At 40.8% G+C, this 16,042-nt stretch overlaps 1 protein-coding gene across 2 annotated transcripts in view; it reads left to right on the forward strand.

Moving 5' to 3' along the window:
• SAMD4A (sterile alpha motif domain containing 4A) overlaps nt 1-14,423 on the forward strand; it is a 153,814-nt gene extending 139,391 nt beyond the window's left edge. For both annotated transcript variants that reach the window (XM_081933897.1, XM_081933896.1), the window contains exons 12-13: nt 1,625-1,708; nt 7,207-14,423. In XM_081933897.1, the coding sequence (XP_081790023.1) occupies nt 1,625-1,708; nt 7,207-7,235 (113 nt within the window). In that variant the 3' untranslated portion in view covers nt 7,236-14,423. The remainder of the gene's footprint in view (nt 1-1,624; nt 1,709-7,206) is intronic.
• Nucleotides 14,424-16,042: the final 1,619 nt, after the last annotated feature.

Raw genomic sequence — 16,042 nt, forward strand, 5'->3', positions numbered from 1 at the left:
TTCCTGGCCTGAATCTGGCCGCGATGCAAGTCCAGGGAACAGAGCCAGAAAATGGCTGCCTCCACGTGCACGTTCTTAAAATGGCCGCCTCCATTCACACGCTTCCAAAATGGCCACCGGAGGTTTCCGCCTGCTCAACAGACCTTCCTTTCTTTAGCTGCGGCTTGAAATAGCTTACCGCGGCTGGTTCGTCCAGGTGCAGTTTCTGAAGTTAATTGAATCGTCCGCTGCCCAATCGGTGTCTCCCACTGGCAGCCCTTCCTGCGGAGCTGCAGAAACAGAGCCCAACACCCCCGCTGTGCCAGTGATCAGTTCAAGCTCCTAACTTACTCGGGGAAAAAGGCGAGAAGCCAATTAGCCTTCCCCCGGCTTGCTGCGGGACGGAGGACCCCTGTCCCTGCAAGAAGCAGCTCAGAAAGGTTGGAATATAGAATTGCCAATGGTCGAATCAAACTCACTCTCTCTGGGAACCAAAAAAAACCACAGTGCTTGGACCAAAAGACTGAGAGGAACTGGGAGCCAACAGGGAAAGGAGGATGTTAAAAGTATTTCCCTCAGTCTTTGGACCAATCAGGCTGTGAGAATATCCCATGAGTCGCCCCTCCCTCGAGTCTACCGAAAAGAAACATTCAGGTAAGGACCAACGTTCTTATAGAACTATTCACACATACAAATGCTAACGGAAGAGACAAACCCTGTCAGGCAACAAATCCGCTTCAAGAATTAGTTTTAGGGAAAATAATTTCGATTCCCCAAAATTGTGACTGGGCTCTACCCTCTTTAATTGATTCCATTGAAATAAGCGGGGATATTTACAAGGAATATCATGTTAAACCATGACTTGTTTAACCATAGTTTATTAAGCCCCACTTAAGAGTTCATAGATCATGCTAAGTTGAAATAGTGACTTGCAGATATGCAGGATGCTAACAAATCACAAATAAATAAACAAATTGTGGTATCATTTAGAATTCATAATGGTTACACAGAATGAAATAAACCTCATTATGACTTACCACGTCCTGGGAATATGCTGAAAGTGTTAGGAAGATGGAGCAATTAGCTTCTAGATTTTTGTAACTGGGACGGTGAATTCTGGAGAAAGATCTCATCATAAGATGCCAAGTATTGTGAAGAAGAGGAAAGTTAGAGAGGACATCAAATTGGCTCAGTCTCTGTGAACTCTGTGAACAAAAGCACAATTTGCTCCTAACTTTATTTAAATAAAAGTTGAAAGTGTATGTTTTATTCATCCATCTGTTTCTAGGCCCAATTGTGCATCTTTTTGCATAGCATGCTGTTGTCTTCTGTCTCAATTAGCATCTTCGGTAGATATAGGTATTGCAAGGAATTGAAGTCTTATTGTAATACATCTTCTTGGCTAGAATTAATCGTCTCTTGCTGGTGGGATTATACCATCTTCAGGTGGCTTCAAAATTATCTAGAAGAATTGAGAGAACTTTTGTTGAGTCTAAAGTAAGGAAGTCCTTAATTTTTTTTCTTAAAAAAAAATCACACCTTGCAATAGCTATACGCTAAAGTTCTGTTTAGCTAGAGGAAAAACCTTTCAAATAATAGTGGCAATTCTCATCTCCTATATTTAGTCCTCTTGTTATCTTTGCAGAGTTCCAGGTCCCAGTGACAGAACCTGATATCAATAATAGGCTGGAGTCCTTGTGCTTGAGTATGACTGAACATGCCCTAGGAGGTAAAAGCTATTATTATTATTTTCTTCTCTCTTTTACACTGAGATTAAAATTGCATCAAGCCTTTCTGATACTGTGATCCCCAAGGCTCAGACGCCTGCTACTTGGGTAATAGGGATTTAATATTTGAAAGCTGCATGCATGCAATCTCTTATTTTTGCCATTGGCATGGTAATCTTTGCAGTTTCAGACTTTCCTTCCCCGTGAGGCACATCAGCAGCTGGACATTAGCATATTTTTCGGAGTATAAGACGCACCAAGATTTTGAAGAGGCAAATTTAAAAAAAACGTTTTTGCACTCTGCAGACCTCCCAAAAATGGGCCTGTTTTTTGTCCAAAAAAAGGGCGTGCATAGCCTTTAGGAGGCTTGTAGAGTACTCCTGCGGGCTGGGGGTTCAAAAACAAGCCAAAAATGAGCCTTTTTTGCTAATTTTTGCCCTCCCCAACCCCAGAAGCACTCTGGAAGCCTCCTAAAGGCCATGCATGGCCATTTTTTCAAAGGAGGCAGGGTTTCAGGAGGCCAAAAAGGCTTTAATCGGTGTATAAGATGCATCCAGATTTTCACCCTCTTTTTTGAGGGAAAAAGATGCATTTTATGCTCCGAAAAATAGTGTAATTCAGTTTTAATCCAACCACATTAGAAGCATTAGTGCTATTTGTACTTGTTCTCTGATCTTCCCCAATAGCTCATCAGGTTGCTCCCAACCCAGGGGATCACCTGCCAGTCTAATGTTGACTTTGTCCTAGTTGGGAATGTGTGTTTCTGGAAAAATACTAGAGTGTGTTTGTTCCAAAGGTGCTTTTTTTTCAAGAGGCAACTGGACTTTCTGGTTTTTCTTTGAAGACGTTTCACTTCTCATCCAAGAAGCTTCTTGAGCTCTGACTGGATGGTGGGGAATGGAAGGATTTAGACTCCTGGGTATAAATCCTTACTCCTTGGGTAAGGAGTAGAAATCCTTCCATTCCCCACCATCCAGTCAGAACTGAAGAAGCTTCTTGGATGAGAAGTGAAACGTCTTCAAAGAAAAACCAGAAAGTCCAGTTGCTTCTTCAAAAAGCACCTTTGGGACAACCATGACCTAGATGACTGAGAATCTCCATAGACAACTAGAATGTGTTGCCACTTTCTTCTACAGTAGATGGCATTGTATCTGATTCCTCATCTATCACCTGATCATTATCTATGTCTCAGGTGGGCCTGGAAGCATCCAGGTCAAGCCTCGATTATAAGAAGAGTGAAATCACATAGAGTTAAAACAAACGGGATCGCATCTCACCTCATACATCCCTGCGACCAATCCGCTCCCACAGGGAGGGACTCCTCCAGGTGCCGTCCACTAAGCAGTGTCAACGGGCGACGCCCAGGAGTAGAGCCTTCTCTGTGATGGGCCCAACCCTCTGGAATGACCTCCCCCCCGATATTAAAACTACTACCGACCTCCGCTCCTTCCGACAGAAGCTTAAGACCCACCTGTTCCAACTAGCTTAACTGATTTATAGTCCCATTTTTAACCTCCTGGCAAACATCTTATTGGGTAGTTTTTAAGGGTAATTTTAATGTTTATTTGTATTTTAATTTAAATATTGTACAGTGCATATCCTACCTCCTCCATTTACCTATTTGTATATTTAAGTATATCTATATTTTGTATTCATACTGTTTTAATATGACTGTACACCGCCCCGAGTCCTGTTTAGGAAAGGGTGCGGTTTATAAATTAAAGATTATTATTATTATTATTATTATTATTATTATTATTATTATTATTATTATTATTATTATTAAACATTAAAAACACTCCACAGGGCATGGTAAAAAAATCATAATTAAAAAGCAGTGCGTTCAAAACTCTGCCTTTTAAAAAAAATGTTTCACACGTAAATAAAATAGGCAGATCTTTTATCAAACCATCATGGCCACCGTCTTCCATTTTGGACCATATCCTAGAAACAGTCCTGAAAACATTCATTAGAAGCAATAGTTGCTAAAATCAATAAAAGCAATGGAAGTCCAAACAGGAGACCCCTAGAACAGTGATGGGTAACCTTTTTCCCATCGCATGCCAAAAGCGGGGGAAGTGCAGGGGTCGTGCGCTTGACCCCCGCCCTCCCCACACTTTTGGCACACAATGGCCCTGTTTTTTGCCCTCCCCAGGCTTTCTAAGAGGCTGGGAAGGGCAAAAACAGCATCCCCCCCCGGAGGCCTTAAGGAGGCTTCCCTGAAGCCTCCAGAGGGCAAAAAACGGCTGAAAAAGAAGGCCAAAGAAGGCTGATAGCGCAACGCCTCGTGTGTCCTAACAAATGGCTCCGCTTGCCTTCAGTTCGTCATCACGGCCCTAGAAGATGAATCAGAATTTTAATGTGTAACCAGAAAGGACATGAAGCTGATGGTTTTTATACTCATGATACAAAGTCATTCGCTCTCAGCCCAACCCACCTCACAGGGTTGTTGTGGGGAAAAGAGGAAGAAGAAGGTTTGTTGTATATGTTTGCCGCCTTGAGTTATTTGTAAAAATATTAAAGGCAGGATATAAATACATAACAACCACAACAACAACCACAACAACAACAATAATAATAATTTTAAAAAAACCAGGGTGGGGCCCGACTAGTAATCATTGCCAAATCCGGCGAAACAACTGGCCGCTGTGATACAATCGTATAATAATGATGATGATGATGATGATGATGATGATGATAATAATAATAATAATAATAATAATAATAATAATAATAATAAACCAGCAAATTTATTTCATCGCTGTATGTGCAAAAGTCCTGAGATTTTCCTGGCTTCTGAAAGAACTTCAGTTGGGTTGGCGGAAAAAGAAGGGGGGAAAAACACCTCTTTTGCTTTTAAAAGGCATCTTGCAGAGACATTTCATAACAAGACTCTGCTCCCTATACATTATTTTCATTCTGAAAAGATCAAGCAAGTATTGTCCTTTCCATAACATCTTAAAGAGAGGGAAAAGGATTCAGGAGTTTTGAATTGATTTTTGTTTTCACATGAACATTAAGCAAGATAGGATTTTTTTTCTGTTAGGATAAACAGTAGAAGAAATGAAACTTAGATATTGGACTCACAAACGTTTGTTTGACTAACCACATTAAGAGGGAGAACCGTAATAGCTGGCACTGGGGTAGGTGAGGATTAAATATAGTTGTGGGACTAAGGATGGACTGGCTGCCTCCATCCTTAACAAAACCCGCTGTGTCTCTTCTCCACATGTGCTTATGTAACTTACAAGCCGCAGCCTTACCAGCAGACTTCAAAAGTATTTCCTCTGTCTCGTTCCTGTGCTAAATGGAGAAAATTATGTAGGTTTGGGAGTTAGAAGGAGGGGGAGGCAGGAGGTGAAGTTTAAATAGACAGTGGCTCCTTTCCATTTCTTTTGCCCTCTTTGAAGTTGTCCATGTAGGGCTCCCAGATCTAAGCTGAAAAAAGACTATTATTGTAAAGGTAAAGGTCCCCCTCGCACATATGTGCTAGTCGTTCCCGACTCTAGGGGGAGATGCTCCTCTCTGTTTCAAAGCCGAAGAGCCAGCGCTGTCTTCTCTGTGGTCATGTGGCCGGCATGATTAACGGCTGAAGGCGCACGGAACCCTGTTACCTTCCCACCAAAGATGGTGCCTATTTTTCTACTTGCATTTTTACATGCTTTAGAACTGATAGGTTGGCAGAAGCTGGGACAAGTAACGGGAGCTCACGCCGTTATGTGACGCCAGGGATTCGAACCACTGAACTGCCGACCTTTCTGATCGACAAGCTTAGCTTCTTAGCTAGTGAGCCACAGAAAACTTTTAACATCTCTGTCATCTAGGGGTGGTCCAGCTTTTTGCAGCCCAGCTCCATTGATGCACTTTAAAGATACACAGTAGAAAGTATTGAGAGAGAGAGAGGGAGGAATGGTTCATCACGAGGACACACAGTAATGTGGCTTCTTTTGGACACTGGGGGTTATAAAGGATGCCTTGTGCATCAGAACCAAACCAGCTGTGGCTTATTCTGTTAAATCATGGTCAAGAAAATCATTGTTTAGCACAATGTGTGAACCAGTGTTTGCTGCAGTTGAAAGCCACCAAATAGAACGTCCTCCTGCTGAATGAACGCATTTATCTTAAAACAGAGACAGCCACAAGGTTCTTTAAGGTGACCGTTATACAGCTACCAACTGTCCAAGTGTAAAATGGTCACTAATAAAGTACACAGTGCAACTAGTGATTTTTTTTTGAAAAGACAACTTTAATAACTACATTGAACCTTTGTTTATCCACTCCAGTACATAGGAAGGAAACCACATCATTACCTCCTTCCTGGAAAAAACCCCAGGTTTGTTGTCTATCAGTTGTAGCTAAAAGACACTGATGGTATTAGAATAGATGAGCGATCAGCTTGACCTGATGAAAAGTATTTTATTCTTTTCTTGAGGAGCTACCAAGAGAAAGAAGGGAAAGAAGCTGGTGTCAGAAGGTTAACAACAGCTAGTTATTAAAGGCAAATGCACCCAATGATTTTGATGGAGTTACGAGGGTTGCTTCGGATGAGTGGATGGATGAACGAATGCGCTTTGGTGTTCTTTTTGCTACTAGTCATAGATCGCCATCTGTTGGATTTGCTGAAGCATTGTCCCCCTAATGGCACATACAGTGTAACAGTATCTCATTCACACAATATTGCAATGCTGAACAAATTGGAACAGGTAGGGGTTTGGGACAGAAAGGGATTCTGCTCTTGTCTCCATTTGTCTTGTTCAAGTCCCCACTGACTCCAATTTATTAGAATGATTGTTGCATCACTTCCTTTCTGGGAATCAGTCTTCAAGATGATGCCAGAGCTACTGCAGGAATGATTGGCCTTTTGAGGCAGTATGTGCGATTATTTGATTTTGTATAAAGTTAGATGTGTCTCTTCATCATTAAAGTTACAATGTCATTTTTTCGGGTGATCTTATCTTGCAAGGTTTCCTGTAGGAATACTTAAATCTAATGAGATTAGATATTCTTGCAAGGGCTTGGTTGGCCATAAACAAATATTTAGCTTGTTGTAGTTACTATTGAGCAACATCCTGGAGGCGGTACTACCAACCTCCCAATCTGTTGCATCTCAGGAGGCGGTACTGCCAACCTCCCAATCTGTAAAATCTACTTTGATTGACTTAGCCTGACCATTCAACGTCTTTCCAAGAGAAAGTAACATTGGGATAGTAGTACAATTTATCCATCTTCTCACAGTGCAGATTCTCTCAGCATTGCTTGTGATGGGTAGGAGATATTTCCCAGTGGGCTGTATTTTTACCTATGATCCTCATTGCCAGATTGTATCTGAGGAAGGACTTGGTGGGAAGGGATGGAAACATCCATGCCTTTCTTCACAAAAAAGGGTAGGTTGAGATAGGTTGGTCTTTTCATTACTCTACCCTCCTTGCTTCTGAATTGGAAAGCCACCTGCTGTTCCTTTTGGGCAATGGGTTATCTAACAATGTCCAAATCCTTACAGATGGTGTTGACAGAACCTCAACTATCTAGAAGATGGAAGAATCTGCAGTGACAACGCTGGCCGTGAGAAAATTTGGCTGCTGGACCAGTGGTAGATTTCATGATGAGTCCCTTGTCATGCTAAGGATCCCTGGAGATACATTGCATCCTTTCATTGCTGTTTCCTTCTGTTTTCTCTCTGCCTTCTCTCTCTTCTCCATCTCTGTTTCCTTTGTGAAGGGCTGCTTATCTTAATGGTTATGCCAGAAGCAACACAGCAATTGTGTCATCAGAGATAGCACACACACAGATACAAAAACAACTTAGAGTAAGCAAAACAAGTTGGGGGACTTCACCTAAGGGCTGGCATCCCGGTGCATGTCTTAAAAGTATCTAAGGGCAGGCATCTTAATAGCAAGGGAATAGGCAGGAGGTCTCCAGTGGAAATGGGGGTGAGTGGGGTGGGTGTTTGATGCAAGTGTTCTATATGAAGAAGGAGACCTTTAAGTATATTATTGACGCATGGTCAAGAAGAAGGGAATTGCACATTGTTTGTCTGTAAATATGAGCTGTATCACTGACATTCAAACCACAATGGGAGCTGTGGTTTCATTGAGTGGGAAACTCAAAAGGCCAATTGGTTTTGCCTCAGTTACATTAAAAAAACCTAGCTTTGAATCCTGAGCATTGTTTACATATGAAGGCAGATAGAAAAAAGCACGTTGCACGTGCTTCAAACTCTACCTTCCTTCTTCTGCAGAGAAACAATGGGGTAAAGCCAGCCTAGTTTCCAAACTTGACCTGGAGAGCCATCATGCAAGCATGGCCAATATCCCTGCTGCTCTGGGAAACTACCAGTGCCCCAGTCCCAATTGCCAAATTCCTGTATGAGATTGTATGTATGTGGTACAGATAAAATCTCTTTGAGACATCCAGTGGCTGGGATAAGGGCACCCCCAGAAGGAAGGGATACCAGCAGCTTTGGCTAGAAGCAAGTCAAATCCTTCTGATCTTGGAGGAGCCAGGGATTCCCACTTTCCTTCTCATCTTGCCATTAATAATAGATCTTTTGCATGGTACCTGTGTGTGTGTGTGCGCGTGTGTGTATATATATTTTTTCTTTTTGGCGTCATAGCAGGTTTTGCCTTTTTAAATAATGTCAAAAGTTTCTAGAGAATTTCAGGCACTTATAACATTTTTCTTGACTTTCCAAGCTGGGCCAGAGCAGGATGCCAAAGAAATGCTGTAGAGCAGAAAGAAGAAAAGTTGAAGAGAGTGTCCTGTTCCTTTGATTTTGCATGGAGAGAAAGAGAGAAAGAGAGAGAGAGAGAGAGAGGGAGGGAGGGAGGGAGGGAGGGAGAGAGGGAGGGAGGGAGAGAGAGAGAGAGAGAGAGAGAGAGAATGAGAATGAATTTTAAAGATGCTTCATTGAGGTTTGGCACTAGAGCATTGGGATGCTCAAGAATACCTTTATGAAAGTTAGTATCATTATACAGAACAATCTTTTCTCTGAAAAAGAAGAGGCATATACCATATACACCATGGAGATTTCTTCTTGATCTTGGTTTGGTTTGGTAGCATTTGAAATTCAGAAATTAGGGAAGCAAATTTACAACATCTGTTCCATCCCTAACTCTACCCCTGTTCCAAAGTATTATCTAGATAACAACTAACAAACAATTAGCAAAACAGCATTATGATTGCAGCCTCATAACAGATGTGTTGTAATCCAAAGATAAATAACAGTGGGCACCAGCTGCAATTGCTTCCAGGCCCCTCCCAAGCATCCCTACAGACTGATTTGACCCTAGAGAAAATTAAAGGGAAAAATGAGGTGCCGTAAGCCTCTATGAGCAAAGATATTTAGTTAACACTTTAAATCTGCCAATTAACAGCAAGGCCAAAATGCCGAGGACTTGAGTTATGCTCACGAACAGAGAACCCTCATGCTGGTCTCTGCTTTAACCCACATTTTTCCACTTCTGTACTAATTAAGTGCTGAGAAGAAGAGACTGCTTTTAAATAGATATATGTGCATTCATGAAAATACAATATGTACCAGTGCATCACCTACCAGATAATAGCAAGTGATAAGGTGTCACTTAGAAATCAGTATTTCACTTTACCATTTCTGATCATAACAGTGCAGAAATAATTGATGCTTCAGCTCTATGGTAACTGTCCAATCCATTCAATAACAAAATGACATTTTGGTATAATAACTTCCTGATCCTCCTGTGGAAGAAAAATAGCTGTGCATCTTCTTACTCAAAGATGCATCCTTAGTTCTTGGGTAAGTGTGTGTATGTGAAAGAGAGAGAGAGAGAAAGATTGTGTGTGTGTGAGAGAGTGCCAAGCAACGAACTGTATATAGTGAATAATAATCCAGTTTGAAACTGGTTGCATTACCATGGCTTCTTGCATTAGGAATTGTAGTTTTGTGAAGGTGCTGAAGATTTGTCATGATGAAGCCTATGCTACAGATTTAAATTGGTTTGAAACTCCTGCTAAATAGGAATACTTCCCCCTTCCCAGTTGTGTGAAAATCCTGAGCTTTCCATGGTTCTTTAATTTCTTTAATTACAGAGGCAAATTTCCCAGAGTGCAGCCAGCATGAAAGTGGACATGCCTAAAATATGATGCAGTCAGGCCTATTTCAGTAAATCTGTAGTACAAATTACTTTGGGGGGGGGGTTCCCTCCCCCAAACATGGAATCCATTTTTGATGGTAGACATTTTTTCCACTAATCAAACCTAACCGTGCCAAACATTTGCTGCTGCTTTTTTGTTAGAAAAGGGAAGAAGTTAAAGGACTGCTTCTCAAACTCTGTTGCTGTTTTATTTTATTTTTTAATTGAGGCTATAAATGGAAGAGAGATCCTAAAGGGTTTCAGATAGTAGTATTTTAAAAAATTAAAACAGATATTTCTGAACAAAAAAGTGCCAAAATACCCTTTGTTTTGTTTTGTTTCATGTTTACTAGAATGCCTGTTAACAAAGAAAGGAAACATTGGTTTTATGTTTAGTGAAGAAGGAGTGCAGTGTTAAGAGGCAAAGATTTTAGAAAGTGATTTTTAAGGCACCTGAGAAAAGACATAATCTGCCAGGCTAGTTTTAGGCAGAGGTTGTTTTGCAATTGATGGATTCACATACTTGTTCATTGCTGTAGATCAGCCTTTTCCAACTGTGGATCCATTGCAAATTCCCAAGCAGTATGGTATATGGCCATAGCAGTGAGAAATTCTGGGAATTGTAGTACAACATATCTGGAAGAGACCAGGTTAGGTGAGGCTGCTGTGTAAAATAAGCTGATTGGTTGCGGTAGGATAATCGTCAGGAAAACAGGTGGAATGGTGTAGAAAATAGTTTGGATGTAGAAACTGAGGGGACAGTTCTGTAGACTTGAGTATTTTGGAAGTCTATAAACTATGTACTCATGCAGGAATTTGGGATGGGGGGATGGAGAAGTAAGAAAAATAAGTTGTTCCTCAAAATCAGGGTGCTATTGTAGATTAAGGAAGCTTTAGTCCAGGGCTGTCCAATCTTAAAAACTTGAAGACTTGTACAGTTTTCAATTTCCAGAATTCCTTAGCCAGCCTAAGGAATGCTGTGGAATTCTAGGAATTGAAGTCCACAGGTCTTCAAGTTGCCAAGATTGGACAAACTCTGCTTTAGTCCATGTGTGTCTGGAGAGCACCACGTTAAGGAAATCTGGTCAAAATACTTAACAAATTTGAAGTGTTTATTTATTCCTTTGCTGAATATAGAAAACAGAGGTTATCTGATTATTAAAATATATTATTTTGGATAGACATGTGACTTATAACTTGCTGTGGCTGGTACCCATGTAAAATTCTGGTGTTTATAACCATATACATTTTTTCTTCTATTTTCCCCCTTTGGAAAAGAGAACTTATTTTCCATGAACACTGTGTGTAGGTACATTGCTAAGTTGAGCATGTTTTTTTGTATCTTGTGTAATGAACAGAGGCTTCAGAAACATGATAGAAGCCACCATCCCTTCCTCTTAAATCCTGTATTGAGTGCAGGTAGAAAACACAGATTAAAAAATAAACCCTCAACTATCCAAAATAAAATTAAATGTATTTATAAAAAAAAATAGTTGCATGCTGAAGGCCATGAAAGTCAAATGTTTAGTATTTTTTTAAAAAGTGGCAGTGCCTTTCGTTTTTGTATTTACCATTTATTGCTCAATGCAACTGTTTTATAATAAGCAATTATATGATAGTTTCAGAAAATGCAAACTATTTCACTACATAGAAATGTGTGTTCTATTTTTTTCCTTGTTCTCATTACAAAGTGTGTAAGCTGGATACCTCTGCCTGCTCTGCCAGAGATAACTTTTACTATGCGGTTATCATGTATGAAATTTATATTGGTGCTTTTCTTTCTAGTGATTTATGACCATTGTTGAATGGGGAAAAACAAATTTATGTAACATAATTTAGGGTGTGAGGGTAAGGGGATGAATTCTAGTTTTTATGCTGCTTTGAAATTTATTTGAGGGATACTAGTTGACAAGAGGAAAAATCTGGAAATGCAGTGGGTGAAGAAGCATTTTCACACTTACTCTCTGCACTGAGATAACTTTCTGTGCTGCAGCCCAAAGCAGTTCAGCATTTTGAAGGGTCTTAGCTATGATTCACAACAGAGAAATAAACTGTAGGCCAGAAGTCTTCAAACTTGGCAACTTTAAGACTTGTGGACTTCAACTCCCAGAATTCTCCAGCTGGGAGAATTCTGGAGAATTTTGGCTGGAGAATTCTGGGAGTTGAAATCCACAAATCTTAAAGTTGCCAAATTTGGGGACTCCTGCTGTAGGCCTTAGTACTTGTCCTACGGCTAATTATTACATTTAGAAAAGAGCCTGATAATATGCTGATGGGAGGTAATTGCCATTTGACATGCTGCTTTGTCGCCAATCAGCATGTACTCATTCTCATGATCATTGTTAAATTCCCAATTATTGAAGCCCCATGTGAATTAGCCAGGATAACATTTTAGGCCTTTCCAACTCAGCACCCAAAATATCTAGTCACTCATTATTATTTAATGAGATGTAAAGATCGGTCATCAACATTCAATTTGGGCCTGTTTGGGTAATAAACACACTTTATTGAGGCTAGTAGCTTGGTTTAAAAAGGAATGTATTTCTGTTTTGTAGCATCTAATTCCAAATGTTATCTCTAATTTAGTGTTTCTCAACCTTGGCAACTTAAAGATGTGCTGACTTCAATTCCCTAAATTTCCTAGCCAGCTATGCTGGTTGGGGAATTCTGGGAGTTGAAGTCCAAACATCTTCAAGTTGCCAAGGTTGAGAAACATTGATGTAATTTAATGGCTCTTTAAAGCACATAAAGGCTTTGGAGCCTCACACAAGAAGAGATTTGCAGGCGTCCACATAGAGCTCCATAAACAAACAGCTTATTGAGAGCATCATGTTTGTGCTGGAATCCTATAGAGAATAAGATTAATTGGAGGAGTTAGCATTTAGTAAGGCAAATGTCCCATCCATAGATAACAAGACCCTGTGTTCATTTTGTGTGGTAGACTCAGAGGCATCTGCAAGTGTCTGTCACCAGGGGACGGGTAATGTAAGCAACATTGTCCCAATGGAAGCTCCACTTCTTTGGTAGATGCCTTGTGAAGTTGCATGCATGTAAGAAAAGGGTAGAGCTTATCTTGAGCTGCTGCTTTTCTCCCACTGATTTTTAATCTTGCAAATTACTCTGGACAAGCTTGGGTATTCAAACTCAAGAAGATTGCAACCCCCCTGCCATAAGGCAGCCTCTTTATATTCTCTCTAGACATTGAGCTTTGGCAGTGCCTTTTCCTCTTGTCTAAGATGAGGCGAAGAAATAAAAATATCAAAGAAAAACAAATCTTTCTTTGTGCCGTTTGCTTTTGGGCAACTGGAACCTTTTCCAGTTTGAAACCAAGATTCAACCCTATTTTCCTTGTCTTTTCTTGGGAGCAGGCAGAAGAATGTTTCTTGCTGGCCAGCTCTATTCCCTGAACAAAGAACTGTTTTGATGGGAGACATACAACTTTGTAGGTGTTTCCTTGTCTGTGGCTGCAGAATTATGTTCTGATTTAGCCTTAAGAACCCAGGGCCCACCCAGGGTCAGCTTCCTAGCGTTTCTCTTCTCCTGGGTTTCAACCAGCTAAACTAGAAGTTCTGAATGTTCTTGTTTCCCCTTCCTCATCTCACTTGGGAACACACAAAATGGGACCTAAGGGCACGTATCCCGTCTCATTAGGTGTTGGTTTCAGGAGGGTTGCATCCTCTGTTTTCACAAAAACGAGATGGGGAAGAGAAACAAAGAGATGTTCAGAAGAGTAGCAGGTCCACCTTTCTTGTAGCATGTAGTGAATACAGTTCCCTTCCTGCCTCTCCCATCAAGGGTTTTTTGGATGTGCCTGATTCTAAAAAGTAGAAAGAGTAGATCTTGTAGAAAGTATAATTTGCACACAGCTATGATAACACTAAAGTTGATTTTATACAAGTCATCAAAGTTTGCAAAGTGAGTTTTATTTTTTGTATTCCTTTAATCTTTACTTAAAAGGTGAATGTGTATTCCTCTGGGAGGAATTGCAAGAAAACAGGAATGTTAATAAATGTTTAAAAATAAAACAGAATACTTCCTCCCTTATTAATATATAACCCTTATGTATTTATGCCTACTGTAAGCAAATGAAACAGCTTGGATTTCCATTTTGTTGCATGCCTGCTATCGGCAAAAATGAAAAAAAGAGCCTTCTATTGTACATGCATGCATTTTAGTCTTGATCTCTTTCTTTCTGTTTTATTTTATTTTATTTTGGTTAGGGGGAAGCGTGTATTTCCCCTGCATAAAGTTAGTGCACAAAGAAATATTTTTGCCTAGTTAATGTTGCCAAGCAATGCATATTTTTAAAAGAAATTTGTCATATATGGAAATAGCATGTTTGTTTACATGTATCAGCTTCCTGATTAATCAGAAGAAGAAGGAGGGGCAGGGGAAAAGTCTAATGTTTGGGGAATGCTGTAATTTCTTTGCAAGTGTACAGTTTTCAATTTGTTGTTATTACTGGTGAAACACCCTTGTGATTTCAACTTGCTACAATATATATTTATTACTCGTTCTCCTTCCATGTAACTAGGAATCATGCCTATGTTTCATATCAACGTTATATTGAAAGTGAAGGGAGATGATTAATACAAGATTTTGTAACATTGGGGAGTGTTGCCTCTTTATTTGGTGTGTTTGGATCAAGGAGAACTCTTTTTCCTTTGAAAGGAGAGAAAAACAGGCCATCTTAACTGTGAATTAATTTCAGCAATGACTAATTCAGCATTCTGCAATGTTGCAGAGCAGGATTGAATTGACGGGATAAATATTTTAAAACATATATGCTCAAGACATCCTTTACCCACCTACCCCCGGCATTCTGTATAAAACAAGAGTTTATGAGGGCATTTCTGGACCTTATTTCAGTTTCTTGGGTAGCTAATGGCACCCAGGCATGTGTGACTCCATTCACACATCAATCACAGCAACTTTAAGATATTCTGACATCAGAGGTGGTATTCAGCAGGTTCTGACCAGTTCTGGAGAACCGGTAGCAGAAAGTTTGAGTAGTTCGGAGAGCTGGTAAATACCACGTCTGACTGGCCCCGCCTCCATTTATTCTCTGCCTCCCGAGTCCCAGTTGATCAGGAGGAAATGGGGATTTTGCAGTAACCTTCCCCTGCCATGCCCACCAAGACATGCCATGCCCACAGAACCAGTAGTAAAAAAAATTGAATCCCACCACTAGTGTTGACTTCGGCTGAGGCGAATTTTGAAGTTGAAGGCCACACATCTTAAAGTAATACAATAATATAATAGCAGAGTTGGAAGGGACCTTGGAGGTCTTCTAGTCCAACCCCCTGCCTATAGGCAGGAAACCCTATACCGTTTCAGACAAATGGCTATCCAACATCTGTGGCTGAGGTTGAGAAAAGCTGCCTTTAAGGCATGGATAGTTCTGTACTTCAGAGTAGGCACGGTTCATGTATCTTCCGTTCATATCCTTTGTAAGGACAAACAACTTACAAAAGAGGACATGTGGTTGGTCTGATCTGGATTTAGCACAATACAGTATAGGAATCCAATTTTTGAAAATTATAAAGCCATGATTTCTTACATCGGGCCACAACTTCCAGCATTTTGAGGTCCTCACCAGGTTGGCGAGGCATGTTGAAGGCCACATTTCAAAAAAAAAAAAGCCCAATGCATTGTATTCTCTCAAGTGTCCTTCACTACGTTGGCCCAATCAGACTCTGTGAGTTGAAAAAATTAAATGCTTATGAAGATGGTTTTTTTGTACTGTCTTATACATGTGATATTGTTGAGCTGCTGGGGGTTTGCAGGGGTTCGGGAGAAACCCTAGCTAAGATTCTGTGCAGTTCGGAGAACCCCCAAATTCCACTCCAGGCTGGCCCCTCCCACCTCTCCCAGGAGTCCCCACGCGGCCTGTTTCAAATGCAGGTAAGTGCAAGGTGCGTGTGGAAGCTCAAGGAGGCTGAAAAACGGGCCTACCGGAAGCTCAGGAAGGCAGAAAATGGGCCCATTTCCGGTCTCCAGAGGACCTCCGGAGCCTGGGGGGACAAAAATCCCCTCCCGCCATGGTGCGGGAGGCCAACTAGGCCATGCCCACCATGATCATGCCCACCCAGCAACCGGGCAGAGAACCCGTTGCTAAAATGTTTGAAGCCCACCCCTGTACAAGTTGATCCAATTGTAGCTACAGTTTTCATTAAGTTGATGATGATTTAGTTTGTGGTTTACTCATCTGCACCTAGTGCAGACCAA

Source organism: Natrix helvetica (assembly GCF_964273705.1).
Source record: "Natrix helvetica genome assembly, chromosome: 1".
Taxonomy (NCBI): domain Eukaryota; kingdom Metazoa; phylum Chordata; class Lepidosauria; order Squamata; family Natricidae; genus Natrix; species Natrix helvetica.